Here is a 14,823-nt window from a genome sequence, read left to right as displayed (position 1 = left end):
ATAACCATCAACTTGGATAACATCTACCTTGATAACCAGTGACATTATAGACATGAGGTAACTGAATGAGTTGTATGACAATCAGTGTCATAGAATACCAAAGAAATTTATAAGTGCCATAATCCAGTCCTACCTGCGGCAGAACTGTTTGTCAACCTCATCCATCATATAATTTTAGGTAAAGGCAAAAACAAATAATCAATATCTGACAAAAATGCCATGAAATGCGAAAACAAAAATCTGAATCTCAAATTATTTTTCCAACTCTTACCTGTCCTCTTAGACGCATGTCCTCCCAACCACGAATGTTAGCTGTTCTGTGCGGGAAGCCTAGTCCTTTCTCAAAAGGTTGAGTTCCCTGATAATGCCCGTGGATGATCTCAGAATGCCCTATGTCCCTCACTGGTTCAATTAGGGCCTCTTGGGCTAGACAGGACTGCTTAGAATCACAGTCCACTGTGGCTCGCACTGATGACATCATAGACTCCATTGCCTGTCTGGGAAGAGAGCATTGCAGAGATCCAACTCTGTTCTGGGTTTGTTCTGGGGCAGAGTGCCAACCAGGAGCCCCCTGATCCTGTAGATAAGATAGGAAGGACCCAGCACTTAACCTAAGAAATGAGACAGAAAATTAGAAAGAGGTAACAACAGGTAACGGGCAGCAATCACTATGAGTAGAAGTAACCTTACTCTGTTCCAAAGTAAGACAGTGAGTGAAAAGAAATTATTAAATAAACAAAAGCCATGCAATTTGTCACTCACATAAAGTCTCTATGAAAAGGTTTGATGAGTGCGGTTGTCTTTCCTCTGTTGAAGTATTTCATATTGCAGGGGTGTCCAATACTGCTCATGGGGGGCCACTATCAGAGTTTAGCTCCAATATGGTCCAAAACACCTACTTGGAAGTTTCTAGTAATCCTAGAACCCCTGATCAACAGGTTTAGGTGTGTATAATTAGGGTTGTAGAAAAACTATGGTCATCGAATCCTGTTTCTGGAAGGCCACTGACCAGTTTAGGTCCAACTACAATTAAACAGCTAGAAGGTCTAGAACTAGAACTGTGGTTTTCAGTCTGGAAACCCTGCTCCTATGTCTCCATTATTTAACACTGAACCAGATCACCAGCACATTAGGTGAAAGCTCCTTGAAATCAGCTGCAAGTGTCAGATAAAGGATGCATAAATGTCTAGAGTGGGCCCCCAGGACTATGACTGAAAACCACACTTGATGGTCTGTACTTTAGACAAACACATTGGCACTTACATTTTCAATCATTTAATTTACAACAACTTTAATTTGGATACCAATGAGTATTAGTCAACCATAGACAAACCAAAGAACTACTAGCCATTGCTAGTCAGAAGTAATTGATATAGAAAAAGAGTGCAATCCTGTTACTGTAGGGACAACTTCCAGCAGAGTTTAGCCCCAGCCCCAACTAAACAAACCTGAAGCAGCTCATCAAGCTCTTGAGGATCACTGGAAATGTCCAGGCAGGTGTGATAAAACTAAATTATTGCAGGAATGTTCTCCACGGAGCAGAATAAGACACTCCTGGTAAAGACCTAACAACTATTTTATGGAGTTTTTGTTTAATGAAGATCTTTGTTAAAAATCAAATACAACACTACTCTGATGAAAGTCTATTTATAATTTAGAATGAGAGGCTGTTCTCATTCTAGAGGCCGAAACTTTTTATAGTGGGAGATCATTAGTCATTAATATTTTCAGTCCATTTTCTCAGAAGAGAAAGATGAAACTCTCTGGCACTGTTTGTTTAAGCATCTTGACCAGCCTGACACAAGAATGGGTCTGGTATTGAACTATCATGGTGTGGAGAGAATTTAGAATTTAAAACAGTGCAGTTTTTTGCAATTCCATTTAGTGATGCTAGCAGCATGTAAATGGCACATATAAAGATGACACATATTCCTAGCGAGCCCTTAAAAACATTTTAAAGTGTCTTTAAATCAAGAGTTGAGAATTATTACCTGATGATACTTCCTGAGGAAGTCCCTACTGGTCAACAAAGCAATTTAGAGTCTAATGGACAACTCACCTGTCATCACCAGGATCTGCCCGTCTTCTTAGCACAGGTGACTCACTCATTCGAGCATAAACTCGCTGTTGCCCTGAAATGAGAGATATGCTATCTTCTATGTTCGTGCTGTCACCTCCTCCTTCTCCCAAACCTCCACTGGAATCGTCTTTAATGTTGTTGACTTCTTGACCTACAGCACCTTCTAACCTCTCCGACCCCTGACCTCTGTCCAGAGCATTGATGTTGACCCCTTCGCTCAGACACAGCATCCCGGCAGCACTGTAATCTGAATCCGCCCCAATGGATTGATCCTCAAGTAACTCGATGGAACCACTTAACCCTCCCTGAGTAGCAAGTCCAACTGGTCCATTTGCGCCGGGAGTCCCGCTCCTCGAGTGGCCCAGGCTCCTGTTTAGTAGCGCCTCGGAGTCATCAGCATTGCTGCACTCCAGTGAGGAGTCCTCTACGGCCACAATGGAAGGACTATTGCCTGAGGGCCAAACCTGTACCTCAGACATCTCCATAAGTGTGTCCTCTTCAGTGGTAGCGATGGGTGCACACTCCATGCTTGACACTTCTTGCCAGTAGGGCTCATTGCCCAGTGGCGAAGGTAGACTGTACTGCATGGAGGCCGGTGAGACTAGTTCTTCCTGTACCACCAGCCCGTAACCTGGAGCGACACAGAGAGAGGCACACTGATACAGGCCCCCCACTGCGCCCCCCAATCAGCCCCCCCACACAAGTGAACCCAGGAGGGATGTGCTCCAGACCAGGGGGTTAGGGAAGGGAGATTGGAGAGCAAGCTGCAAGATTGAAGACGGCTAAAGCTGCTGTAAGCCATTTCTTGTCCCAAGTACCTGACAGATATCAAAGAAATAGATGCCCTGAAATAGTCTATGTGCACTTGAGTGCATCTTGCACATGGTAGCCAATCAAAGAACTCTCTGCCTGTCAGAAATGTCACATAATTGAGTTGGCAGACATTGGATTTGCTGCTAAAAGCAAATGAAGTGGTGCAGCATCATACATTGCAAGGCATATCTGGAGGAAGTAGGGAAGGTGGCTTGCATTGCTTACAGCAGCTTTGGGCCAGCAGCAAGAGCACAGGCAATTGTGGTAGCATCAAGTATGCAATTTTATAAGACTGTCGCTGCCCCACTTCTTGTCACAAAAAATAGGGGGTTAAAAAGAACCTTTCAACTGTCACCAACCAGGAAGTAAAAGACACCCCTTCAGAACTGTGGAGTTGGGGCAGAGCACCCTGTACACACATGCTTCATCTTCCATGCTCTCATTCTCTGAGTCATGACATTTTAGCCTCTATCAGACAAAAGAGCATGCATGCAAGCAACCAGCAAAGATCAATTGTTCTCATGAAGAAGGGTAATGTCTTACACATACACAACTGTCAACAGTACTAAACACATACAGCTGAAAGGAACTCATTACAATTAATGTAACTTTGATACAAGTCATATCCATGTAGTTTATAAGTTTTGTGCCGAAAAAACGGAAGTAAAGTGTGAAAACACATTCTCTGAAACTCAGATTCAGATGTTCTTCACAGAAGACTGGACATTGCATAGACTCCAGCCAAAAAGGGGATGTGTGTATTTCCACTGCTTTATTTGTTTGCGCAAAAATTGTCTCAACCAATGATATAGGGTTAGGGCGGGACAATCTGGTTGGGTAATCAACGGCAGCTCGACCAATGGAAACAGGCAAGTTTATTTATTTGTTTCATTTTGTGTCTGTAGTCACGCAGAAATCACACACTTCTCCTTTAAATGACAACAAATGTGCAAACAAACAATAGCTATACATATATACCTGTAGATATGGTCAGCAATATATAGATATTTTATAGACACCAATAAAAATCCCTGTGGCTTAAAAAAATTATAATAAAAAGTTGACAATGGGTGTGTTTTCATGTTAAGACAACAATATGTAAAGTCGTGTAAGAGTCTTAGTAATATTTTATTATTTGTTTTTATAAGAAGCTCATTTTGGTAGTTATAAGTGTTCTGTTGCACGCGTAAACACACTCATTAAGAGAAATGTCAATAAACTCAAGTCACACTATACTCTAAAGAGAAAGATGTGTATTGTCAGAGAGAGAAAGTAATGTGTATTGTCCAAAATAACATTCTTACTCTGACATAAACAATGGACCTTATTGACTAGTCTGTTTCCTTTCCCCAGCTTACGACCTCCATACAGATAAGACCTCTCATACAGAGCACACTACACACGCCAAAGAGATATATTAACCACATGGCCCTGGAATGGGAGTTCAGAGGGTGGATACACTCAATCATGTGACCTCATGTCTCTGTAGTTTCTTTGAAAATCGCAAACACTTTACAGTATGGTTCTTTACATTAGTTCATAACATTTGTTAATATATGCATTAACAATTAAAGCTACTTCTAAAGCATTTATTAATCTTAAATCATTTTAATTTTAACATACTCATGCGTCATTATAATCAAAAGTTGTAATGGACCTGAGCTAATGCTACTAATGTACTGCTCGTCGATCCTTAATGTTAGTTAATACAGTAACTAATGTTATTTAATGGGACCGTATTTGTAGTTACAGGAAAATGGTTTAAAGTTAAATGGATATTAGTTGCAATACAATATTATTACAATACAAAATTAAAAATAGCGATGTATAGTGATCAATGAGTGATTCATTTGGGTAAGACATTTTGTATGTTATGCAGCTACAGTATTATGTACAAAAGCCCTAAGAAATGTAGTATGTATACTATGTACAGGACAGCATCCATTTGAGTACATATATTTCAGTACTACATTAGCTCTTGTGCATTTTGTGTGCATTAAATGCCTTTTATGACAGACAAAGTGAGGGAAACAGACATAGACATACAAAATACACTCACAAAAACACAAACGAGTAAGGCACAATCACAAGCTTGTGAGGACAATAAAGTAGCCACAAAAGAAAAACAATAGAAAAAATTCTGATTAAAAAAAAACAAGCCAATCCATAACATGTTATGTATAAACAGAAACATAACATCCACTAACACACAGAAAATGTGCAATTGTGAACAAATATAGAAAATACTTATTTGTATAAATATATATATATATATAAAAAAAAAACTTTAACAGGTCCCTGAATTCACAGGTAATAGACAGACATGAAAATGACAACACTGAATATAAATAAGTGATTGTACAGTGACCAAGAAGGTTAAAAAGAAAGGTAACAAAAAAACAAAGATATTTCTGTGCTCCTCGAGCAAAGAGCTTAACAACTATCAAAGACTGAATAGCACCAGCAAGGACTTCATGCAGCTCTAACTTGCCATGCGAGTTCCATTTTTGGACTTCATGCCAATAATGATATTTTATTTGAAGGGCTTCACACAAAAAAGATAACATATGCCATAAAGACATTTTAGTGATAACAGAATATAATTACTCCCTGAACTGCACTCTTTAAGGTTAGTTGATGCTAACTTTACCAAAAGAGTGACTTTATTTTGTTTCACTTATCTTTATGGTAAGGCATGCACCATGTGAATTGTCATTGTGTCCTGTTTCAGAGCCCTTCAAGCTAAAGTTTTTATGAAATCTCCATGGAGAAGCATTCATGCATTATGCCCTCCTGTGATACATGCGGACAGGGTCCAAAATTAACTAAGAGCCAACTGTGAGTAACAGAACAAAGACGCTGACCAGTCAGTTTGTTATCTAATGGTTTTAATCAAATTATCAGAATTTTGCTTATATACATCATGCAAGTCTGTGTTGTAGTATATTTATGTGGCAATACACATACAAAATAATGTTTGCATCACGTCAATAAAGCTAAAAAGTGGCCAAAAAATGGTAATATATATCATATAGGGTCAAAAAAATCTTAATAAAATAAATTTTATTCATAATACCCTAGTGAAACACATAGTTTCATAAAGATGTATGGCCACAATTTTTTTACCAGCCACTGGCATGAAGTTACTTTTGGACCCTGCATGCAGAGATTATGGTATGAGGTACATCCAAGAAAGTGCCACAAGAGCATGTAAACAGGCCTCATAGCAGAAAGACAAGAAAGGGTTGTTTGGGTGAAAGGAGACAGAGCGAGAGAGAGAGAGACAGAAAGAAAAGGAGACAGGTGAGTCAGAAACACCTCCCTCCTGCAGGGGGCGCTAAGCATACAACTGGTGATGGAGGGGGTTGATCACAGAACAGAGCAACAACTTTCCTTTTTTTGGAGGGGGGAAGGTGGCTTGGGGGGTAAAAGAAAACACACGACTGGTCTGAGGACAGAGAGATAAATGAGGGCCAGAGGTCAACATGATGTCTGTATGAGGTCAAAGGTCAGAGAGGAGGTGCACAAGAGGAGAAGGAGAAGGAGAAGGAGAGGAAGAAGGCTGGGCTGCATGTGACATATCAAGAAAGGGAACAGGTTTAATGCTCTACTGAAAAAACAGAGAACTGCCATATCGCCCCACTATTCCAAGACGTCACACTAAAAAGCATGGTCGTCCCTTTTAAATTTACTAGATTAAATTAAAATAGATTTCATTTCACTAACTATGGATGCAAGAACTCGTTGTATTCCACCAAAGCCCCTACTCTATCGATGCTTGTGTCTAGGAGTCACTCCACAGCCCTGCATAACAATGAGTGTGGTCAACTTTGTGTTTAGGGTATTTGACATTTGCTGTTTATTTCCGTTGGACAAAATATGTACAGCAATATAGTCCAGAATTATTATTTCTAAAGCCAAACCAAGGCATAAAGATATAGTTACATCAGCTTTGGTCCGTGTTGCATTCATTCTAGAGCTCAACTGGAAGTAGACTGAGACCCCCTGAAATGATGGGGCTTGACTGGTGCACACCAAGGTGCGGATGGCAGCATTCACACTTCAACCACGCTAAAAGGGCAATTACACCACAGTTTGTTTTAACTGAACTAAATCAAAGCAAGAAGACCCAAACTTCCCTAAACACTTTCCATCAGGGGAATACTACTATTTTGAAGGGCATTCCACTTCAGAACCTTGACCCCTTGAAAGAAAGGCCATAACATTTGAACTGGAACACAGCTAGAGTCGTATGATTATTCAAAACTTTCTCACATCTCTCATAAGACTTACTGCTTTTGTTCCAGAGAAGCAGATGACAAGTAGTTTGAAGCAAATGGTTAGGGCAACCGAAAACACTCTCTGGCAAGGACACACACTGTAGTTTCTAGCAGAAGATCAGCAGAGGTGGGGAACTCCAGTCATAAAGATTTGTGACTTGCTTGTCTAAATAAAGAAAATGACTTGACTTGGACTTGAGATCCAGTGACTTGAACTTCATGATTTGACAGGACTTGACTTTATAATTATCATTATATTTATTATTGTAAATTATTGCTGGTGTTTGCCTCTCAAAGCAGTACTTTAGTGTATCCCTCTTTTTAAATTAAAAAAATTACATTGCACCATGTAACCAAAGTGTATCTCAAAGCAAAACACTGAATACTGAATATTGAACCCAGGGATTTAAACGAATTGGTTGAGTGATTTGGTTGAGTCTATTCTTGATTGTTTATGAACGAATCAGTTCTAAATGAATCAGTTCAATGAACACTGTGATAAAACAGGGATTTTTGACATAAATGTCATATGGTAGGCCTATCATAAAATTTCATATTTTTATATTCCTTTTTATTAATTCTTATTTTAAGTTACAGTTTACAGAAAAAAAAATAAACAAAAATGAAACAAAATAAAAAGCTTAGGCAAAATTAAATGCACAGCAGTCAATTTAGTCAATAAGTTACAAGGGAAGATACATAAACATTAACATAATTTTTATCAATATTTTCTCAATTGCAGACTTAACAGTATACAAAATAGTATTTTGCCTATATTCAACACGTTATATTTAAAACATTATTATTGAAAATGTATAATTAAAGTAAATTTCTGAGAGAAAATTAATAAGATCATGTGGCCAACAGTTTTAATACTGTGACTTGACTGGTTTCTTAACAAAACTTGACTTGCTTAAGGTGAGCCACTGACTTGACTTGCTTGATTTGTTTGTACATGTTTGTCTGCTACTGCCATCTTTTTAGATTCTATCCACCTTTTTGCTAATGAGGCTATGTTTTAAATTATTGGGGACACAAGCGTTTTGTGGAAGTTCCAGTCAAAAAGGCTGCAACAAATCACTTCAAATCATAAAATTGCGCTACAAATAATCCTTATCCATTATTTTAACCGAATGGAATCATTTGAATCATTAGAAGACAGAAGTTTGATCATATATGAATAGATTTTTATGTCTACCCCTAGTTTTCTCATTCTCTTTTCTAAAGCAGAGCAACATAGCCATTTCCCCTTTGTTGCGTGTTCTTGGAGGCAGGAAGTAACTTCTTGTAGTCTCTACAAGCTGGTTTTATAGGCATTAAAATTCCAGATGGTACTTCCATTTGCATTGATTTTTTTAGCGCTGCAACTTTGCAGATATTTTTTATGCTCAAACAGCAACATTGCACACTAACTAACAAAGTGAAATTGCAATCAACCACCCCTTTAAATTATATTTAACATGTCTGTAACATTGCTGCAGATAGAATAAGGATCTTTAGGATTTATTCATGTAAAGGAATTTGTTTTTACAATTTTTTGTTTCCTTACAATGATTAGTGATTGAAGGGTGAGTAAAATAATCTCATTTTACCTAGTCATAAAGTACCATTTACTGATTGTTTAAGGTGTAAATGGAATTTACTTACTATAATTTGTGTAAAGTGTCATGGGAAATAAGGAAAAATGTGGATAACGGTGGTGTTTAAATCAGCTCCTGGACGGGCCACTGTCCTACAGACTTTAGCAAAAGCCACTGAAAGGCAAGCCTGCGTCCTTTAGCCAGAACATCATAACAACTAAGGCTAAAGCTGCAGTGCAAGGAGGCAGACCAGAGGTTGTTTTTTAATGGATGTTATTGGAGAAGAGGCTTCACTACAGACTTTTTGGAACAGGTGGGTTTCAGCTTACGACACTTCCCATTCATTCCTAGGGTATCCATAAATGGCAACTTGACCTTGTGTTCTATTCAGACCTTTGTGAGCCCTTCATGCCTGCCCTTCGGAGTGAGATCTTTGAAGGGTGTAGGGGACCAAACAACTTGATGTGCCCTTTAATGTCCCCACACAATGGTAAGGACCATGAGGGTCCAAAGTGTCCATCAGTTGTACCTGATGTACCAGGAAGTAGCCAGTTTTGAGCACTTTGGTTAGGGAACCTTCAATGTTGAGTGACACTGACAGTGTATTCCAAACTGAATTATTTAATATTTTCACTCCAAAGTGCTCTTTGCAGGGCAATATATACCATACTGTTGATCAACTTGTATGGGTCTTTCCAAGCTAGAGGGCTCAAAACTGGCAACTTTAAAGGCCGCTCAACTTTAAAGGGTTGTTCCAAACCCGAAGTTCTCATAATTGACCACTTCCGAGGCTAATAACTAAAATTCAATGGTGTCAAGGCTATACTGTGAATGGTTATCAAGGCACACATGATCCAATTTGACTGTTACGCTTTCTCCAATTAAATAACACATCCCCTCTCATTTCCCATGCCTTTATGCCATGCCATTATTCTGAGATGACAACATGTGACATTCTACTTTATCTAAGTGATGTGTTACTATGGTAGCACTATCAACACCAAAGCCCTCACAGGGTCCTGAACTAATAATTGCAACCAGCTAAACATCTGGTTTAGCTACAACCATAATTAAACAAACCTGCTCTAACCTGAACTAATCAAAGTCTAGAAACTAGTGTTAGAAACTTCCAGGCAGGTATGTTGGAGTTGGTTGAAGTGGGACTGCAGCCCTCTAGGAGATGACTTTGACATGCATATTAAAACTTTATGCACTTTGCATTGTTTTTATTTTTTAAGGCTCTTAAGAGTGACCTAGCTTTTTCTGTGGTAGTCTGGAATTGACCTCCATAATATTTGGGGTAGGATCCACTAAAATGGTAGTTGTCCTTGTGTTGATATTTCTCGATTTGTACAGCATTCATTTGTTTCAAATGTGCTAAATAACTAAAGGTTGCATAGACTCTATGTTGTGGCTTAAACATAAATAAATAGTGATAGATTGTCTTGGTTTTTTTTTAGCACTGTGTGTGGTACATAACAAAAAGCATACTCCTCATGCCAGCGATTAATCCCTTTTTTCTGCTATATGTCAGCTATAACACCACAGGTAGCAATTCCTGCAGAGCTTTCCATCACAGCAGCACCAAGCTACGCTTTTAGGTTTACAAATACCGTATGCTTCTAGTCTTCCTTTCATGGTCAGCACAGATGAGGAAGACAGTAAAGTACAGTGCAATGTATTTCACTTCCCTTTGAAAACTACCTGCAGCAGGTGTCACGGAGCAAGCGAGTGAGGCACCACATCCTCACATATTTTCAATACTGCCATCTTAACAAAAATCACAAAGTCTTTCTATGAAAAGAAGAGATTACAGAAAACAGCAAGTAGGAAAGGGCTCCTAAAATTATAGCAGTCATGTGTAGAAACAAATCTTTCACAAGCAATCGCCCATCCAAGGGAGATCCATGCTCTGGGTTAATGGGATACACCACATGACCCAAAATGACCCTTTATTGAACAACTCAGAAGTACAGACACCACAAGCTCTACATTCACATCAAAAGAAAACAGTTTGCAGTCAAGCCTTGCTAAAAGGGCTTTCAATGCATTTACTGTCTTTCAGGGACTTCAACTCCACTTTAGTGTTCGGCAATTACCAATCACATGGGACAGCAAATCTGCCATGCTAGAAAAGACACATCGGGGTCAGGCAGTGCAACTAGTGGGTGTTTTATAAAGATCTTGTCACTTGACTTTAGAAATGCACTGAGCCATGGAAAAGGCCAGAGCCTCATGGTCATGCAGGAGAAAAGTGGTGGTTTAATCTCAGTCTATCAGACAAAGGAAGAGTCCTGGATGCAGTGATCCCAGAGGGGATTTTCTGCACAGTTTTAGATATGGAAGCAATATCAGGTATAAGAGAAAAAACAAAGCCTCTGCAGCAGATCTGTCTACCAAGGAACACACAATCTGTCCTTCCCACTTCATTCTGGGAATTGTATAGATGTAGTTGTATAGCTGAATAGGTGGCAATAAGCCACATGTATATTTGGTAGAGAGGGATCCAAAGAAGAAATGTAGCTTGCTGAGTACCTTCTGCAGTAAAATAACCAAATAAGGCTCGCAAATAGTGCACCCACAAGCACTTTAAATGCTCACAGTGTTTATCCTCAAAATATCATTGCAAAGCAAAAGAATATACAAACTGGCAGAAAATGCTGAGAACTATCGCTCTCTTCGAGGTAGTGAGTCACCCAATAGTTGTCCCAACACAGGCTGCTTGCACATTTACAGTGCAGTCCACAATCTCGTAGCTGCTCCACCACTAGATGCCACCACATTGCTGTGCATAAACAAAGGTGAGCATGCATCAAGTTTCAGGCTACAGTCAGGTCTCGCACTCACATGCTCTCTGGAAGCTGCTCCCTGTTTTTAGAGGGAATGTGAGTGTGATCGAACAGATTCAGAACCATTGGACAAATCCAAACATGGAGAAGACCATGCATCATCAAGCATCAAATTTTGCACTGGATAGTTGAGGTGGTGGTCTTTCTCTCATATTTCATAAGAGAAACACATGGACACCCTATCTTTCAGAAGCTTTCATCTAGTTTAAAGTGCCCCTATTATTGATTACTGAAAATGAAATTTTATGTAGTGTGTTATACAGCTCTAAATGAATGAAAACATTCTGCAAAGTTTGAAATTTGAAAGTGCACTGTGTATAAAGTTATCTCTCAAAAGAAAAAGTCCACTTTGAATCAATTAAAAATGTTTTTAAAAGAACTGTTTTCATGTGTATGACTTTGCATGCATGTTAACCTGTTGTTTAGGACTCGCAAAACCAAAATTGAAACCTTTTATAACCCATAATAGGGGCACTTTAATTCAACATGGGAATGATTTATTGGGCTGTGTTTCAGGGGTTGAAATATAGGATGGCTGTACAGTGTACAGTGTCCGCACCATAAATGGCTTTTTGAATAAAGAATAAATCTATACTTAAAGGAAAGAAGGGTCACTAGACACAAGCATTGTATTTGTCAATAAGAGGGGCTGGCGTAATGAAACAATTCACAGAAGGGGCATATAAAGTAATGACATACCTCAATACAGTAAAGATATTTCTACATTATATATAAAGTGTGAGCCACTTCATCAAAGTCATTGTCCTTGTGCTGACCACTACGATTTAAGGGTTGTGGCTGATGGTCACAAGAAGGACCAAGAAAAACTCAACCATTACAATTAATATATCTTAATATACTTTTGAGCAAGAACTAAAGCCTTCTAATCTGTCATCTGATATCACCTAAATGGTCAACGACATAAAGAATATAATTTGTTCTCCCCAATTTTGTTGACCAAAACAAAGCTGTGAATCAACTTGTTTTCTATTTTCACAACTTTGAAACATCAAATGAATGGATAAAGTGCATTACACATGTTTACCTATTATTATTTATTAGTATTATGTATTTATTTTTTTTGCATCACTTGGTGTGCAAATAGAGGTGAAGTATTTTATTAAAGAAAGAGCAGGACAGGTACTATTATTTCTCTCATACCATAAGATGCTGTTTAACAGTTTACCTGTTGTGAGTGCATCTTGAAAACCATGACTGCTGTTAAATAGTGTGTTATTTGTTAAGTGTTCTTTCAGTCTTGGAACTGTAGCAGTTTGAGATGTGCATGCTTCACATCATTTTGTTTATTTATGATTATTTACTGCCATTTATATTGTAATATACATGATATGGCAGGGGTATTGATATGTATTTAATATGCAAAGGGTTGTTACCCTGTCATGTCAATGGTGATTTACAGTGAAGTTATGAAGCACAATAACAGCACCTTCAGATCAGAAGGACACAGAGAAAGTGGAGAATGGTCATGTATTAATAAAATATGATTATGTATGATATATACATTATACATTACAAGTGAACCTAAAGGAAAATAATACAAAATAAGTTGTGTCATGACCTTTTAATGGCCCTTCAGGGTGATATGAATGTATATTTTGCCCTGGACTTGACCCCCTCAGCATCCGTTTACTCTTCTATACTTTTTTTCAATTGTAAAGTAGTGCATTTCTCGAGTAAAATCGATCCAAGACAACTGATAAGGCTTTGCTAATTCCAGCAAGATTTCCAGTCTTAAGAGAACCTACATGATTGTATCATGGCTTTTCATAGTATCTTTTTGTGAATATCAAGCAAGAGTGGTCTTTGTACAAGTTAAAACTGGACAGACCGCATAGGTAAGGAAGGTCATTCTTTCACATTTATATGTAAACTTTTTCAGTCATAATATAAGATACTGTCAGAGCTTAAGTATTTTGCATAGTAATATGATGTTTTTGAATAAGTTAGTCGGAGTCAGTCAGTTGTGTGACAGCTTTCATGGTTTGTATGATGCTAAATGTTCATTTAGACATAAAAAGCATCTCCTTAAAGATTTCCCAAGTTTAATGGGAACTGACAAACTTTGAAGAGTTTTACAACATTTCCCTGAAAAGTAGTCAAACCATTTAGACAGGCTATATAGAATAGCAACATAATATAGTTCTGGAGGGGTGTCTTCGGTTCTGGTCCTGGTGACAGCAGAATTGGAAGAGGAAATGTTAGGTTCATGGCCAAAATATAAGGGGGGACAAGGGCTTGGGCAGAAAAAAACTGCAGCAGATTATCAGCTGGATGAGAGGAAAAGCCAGCTCTTGGAAAAAAGGATTATGTGGGACAAGTGAGGAAAGTGTCTCAAAGCAGTGTCTCCCACTTACCATTTGTGATGCCAGGAGATAGATGGTCTCTCTCATGATGCCTAGACCTGGACGGATCTTGTTCCCAGCCCCCCTGCTGACCTGTTGGTGGTCCCTGGCCCTCCAACATGTTCACAATGTCCACTCGGTCAATGCTCTTGAGGGCCACGTACAGGCTGTCCACTACAGTGGTGAGAGACACACAGATGGTGGAGAAATGGAGAAGGGGAAGACAGGGTAGTTGGACATAAAGGATGAGGACAGAGACACACCACTGACAAAACCAAAGGATTTCAAGACACTATTAGGAAAGACATCCAAATAACAATTATCTTTATTTACTCTTGTTTTTCAAAATAAGAAGATACTGTGCAAAAATCTGTCTCAGTCACGTGAACTTTTCTTTACAGCCACCATATTTATCACCATCATGTGGAAAGTAATAGCAGAGAATTAAAAAAAAAATCTTATAAGCCGTACAAAGACATAAAGTGATAGATAGGAGGAAGTCTTCTTGGTCAGTGACCAGTGAGCTTTTACTCATTTTCATCAAACAATGCTGGGGAGCCCCACACCTGTATAAAGTCACTTAGAAGCCCAGTTCTCACTCTTAAGTGTCTTTCTACTTTCATTGAGAGTTATACTAGGTAACCAAGTGTTCTCTTTCAGTCAATTTCTCTTTTCCACAGTTTCAGCATTTTGCACACTATGGAACTACTACAGGTAAAGCATCCAGAGAGTTCCAGAGTGATTAGTGTTCTTGTTCTGGGAAATTTTACTTTCACAAAAACCTGTGAAGTAGATGGAATAGGGCGTAATATTACCCCCAAAAACTTGGGAAGGGGAGAGCAAGGGAAAGCTATTGCT

The 14,823-nt window shown here is 38.6% G+C and overlaps 1 protein-coding gene across 23 annotated transcripts in view; it reads right to left on the bottom strand.

The window, feature by feature from the left end:
* ank1a (ankyrin 1, erythrocytic a) overlaps window positions 1–14,823 on the bottom strand; it is a 99,453-nt gene that overhangs the window by 12,809 nt on the left and 71,821 nt on the right. For 22 of the 23 annotated variants that reach the window (XM_043238814.1, XM_043238818.1, XM_043238829.1 and 19 more), the window contains 3 exons: window positions 13,978–14,139; window positions 2,060–2,711; window positions 272–611 (listed from right to left, as the gene is read on the bottom strand). In XM_043238814.1, the coding sequence (XP_043094749.1) occupies window positions 272–611; window positions 2,060–2,711; window positions 13,978–14,139 (1,154 nt within the window). Of the gene's footprint in view, window positions 1–271; window positions 612–2,059; window positions 2,712–13,633; window positions 13,792–13,977; window positions 14,140–14,823 lie in introns of those variants that run through there. The other variant, XM_043238837.1, reaches the window with a different exon arrangement.

Source organism: Puntigrus tetrazona, chromosome 5 (assembly GCF_018831695.1).
Source record: "Puntigrus tetrazona isolate hp1 chromosome 5, ASM1883169v1, whole genome shotgun sequence".
Classification (NCBI taxonomy): Eukaryota; Metazoa; Chordata; class Actinopteri; order Cypriniformes; family Cyprinidae; genus Puntigrus; species Puntigrus tetrazona.
The sequence above is the reverse complement of the archived record's forward strand: the minus strand, read 5'-3'. Positions and strand labels throughout refer to the sequence as shown.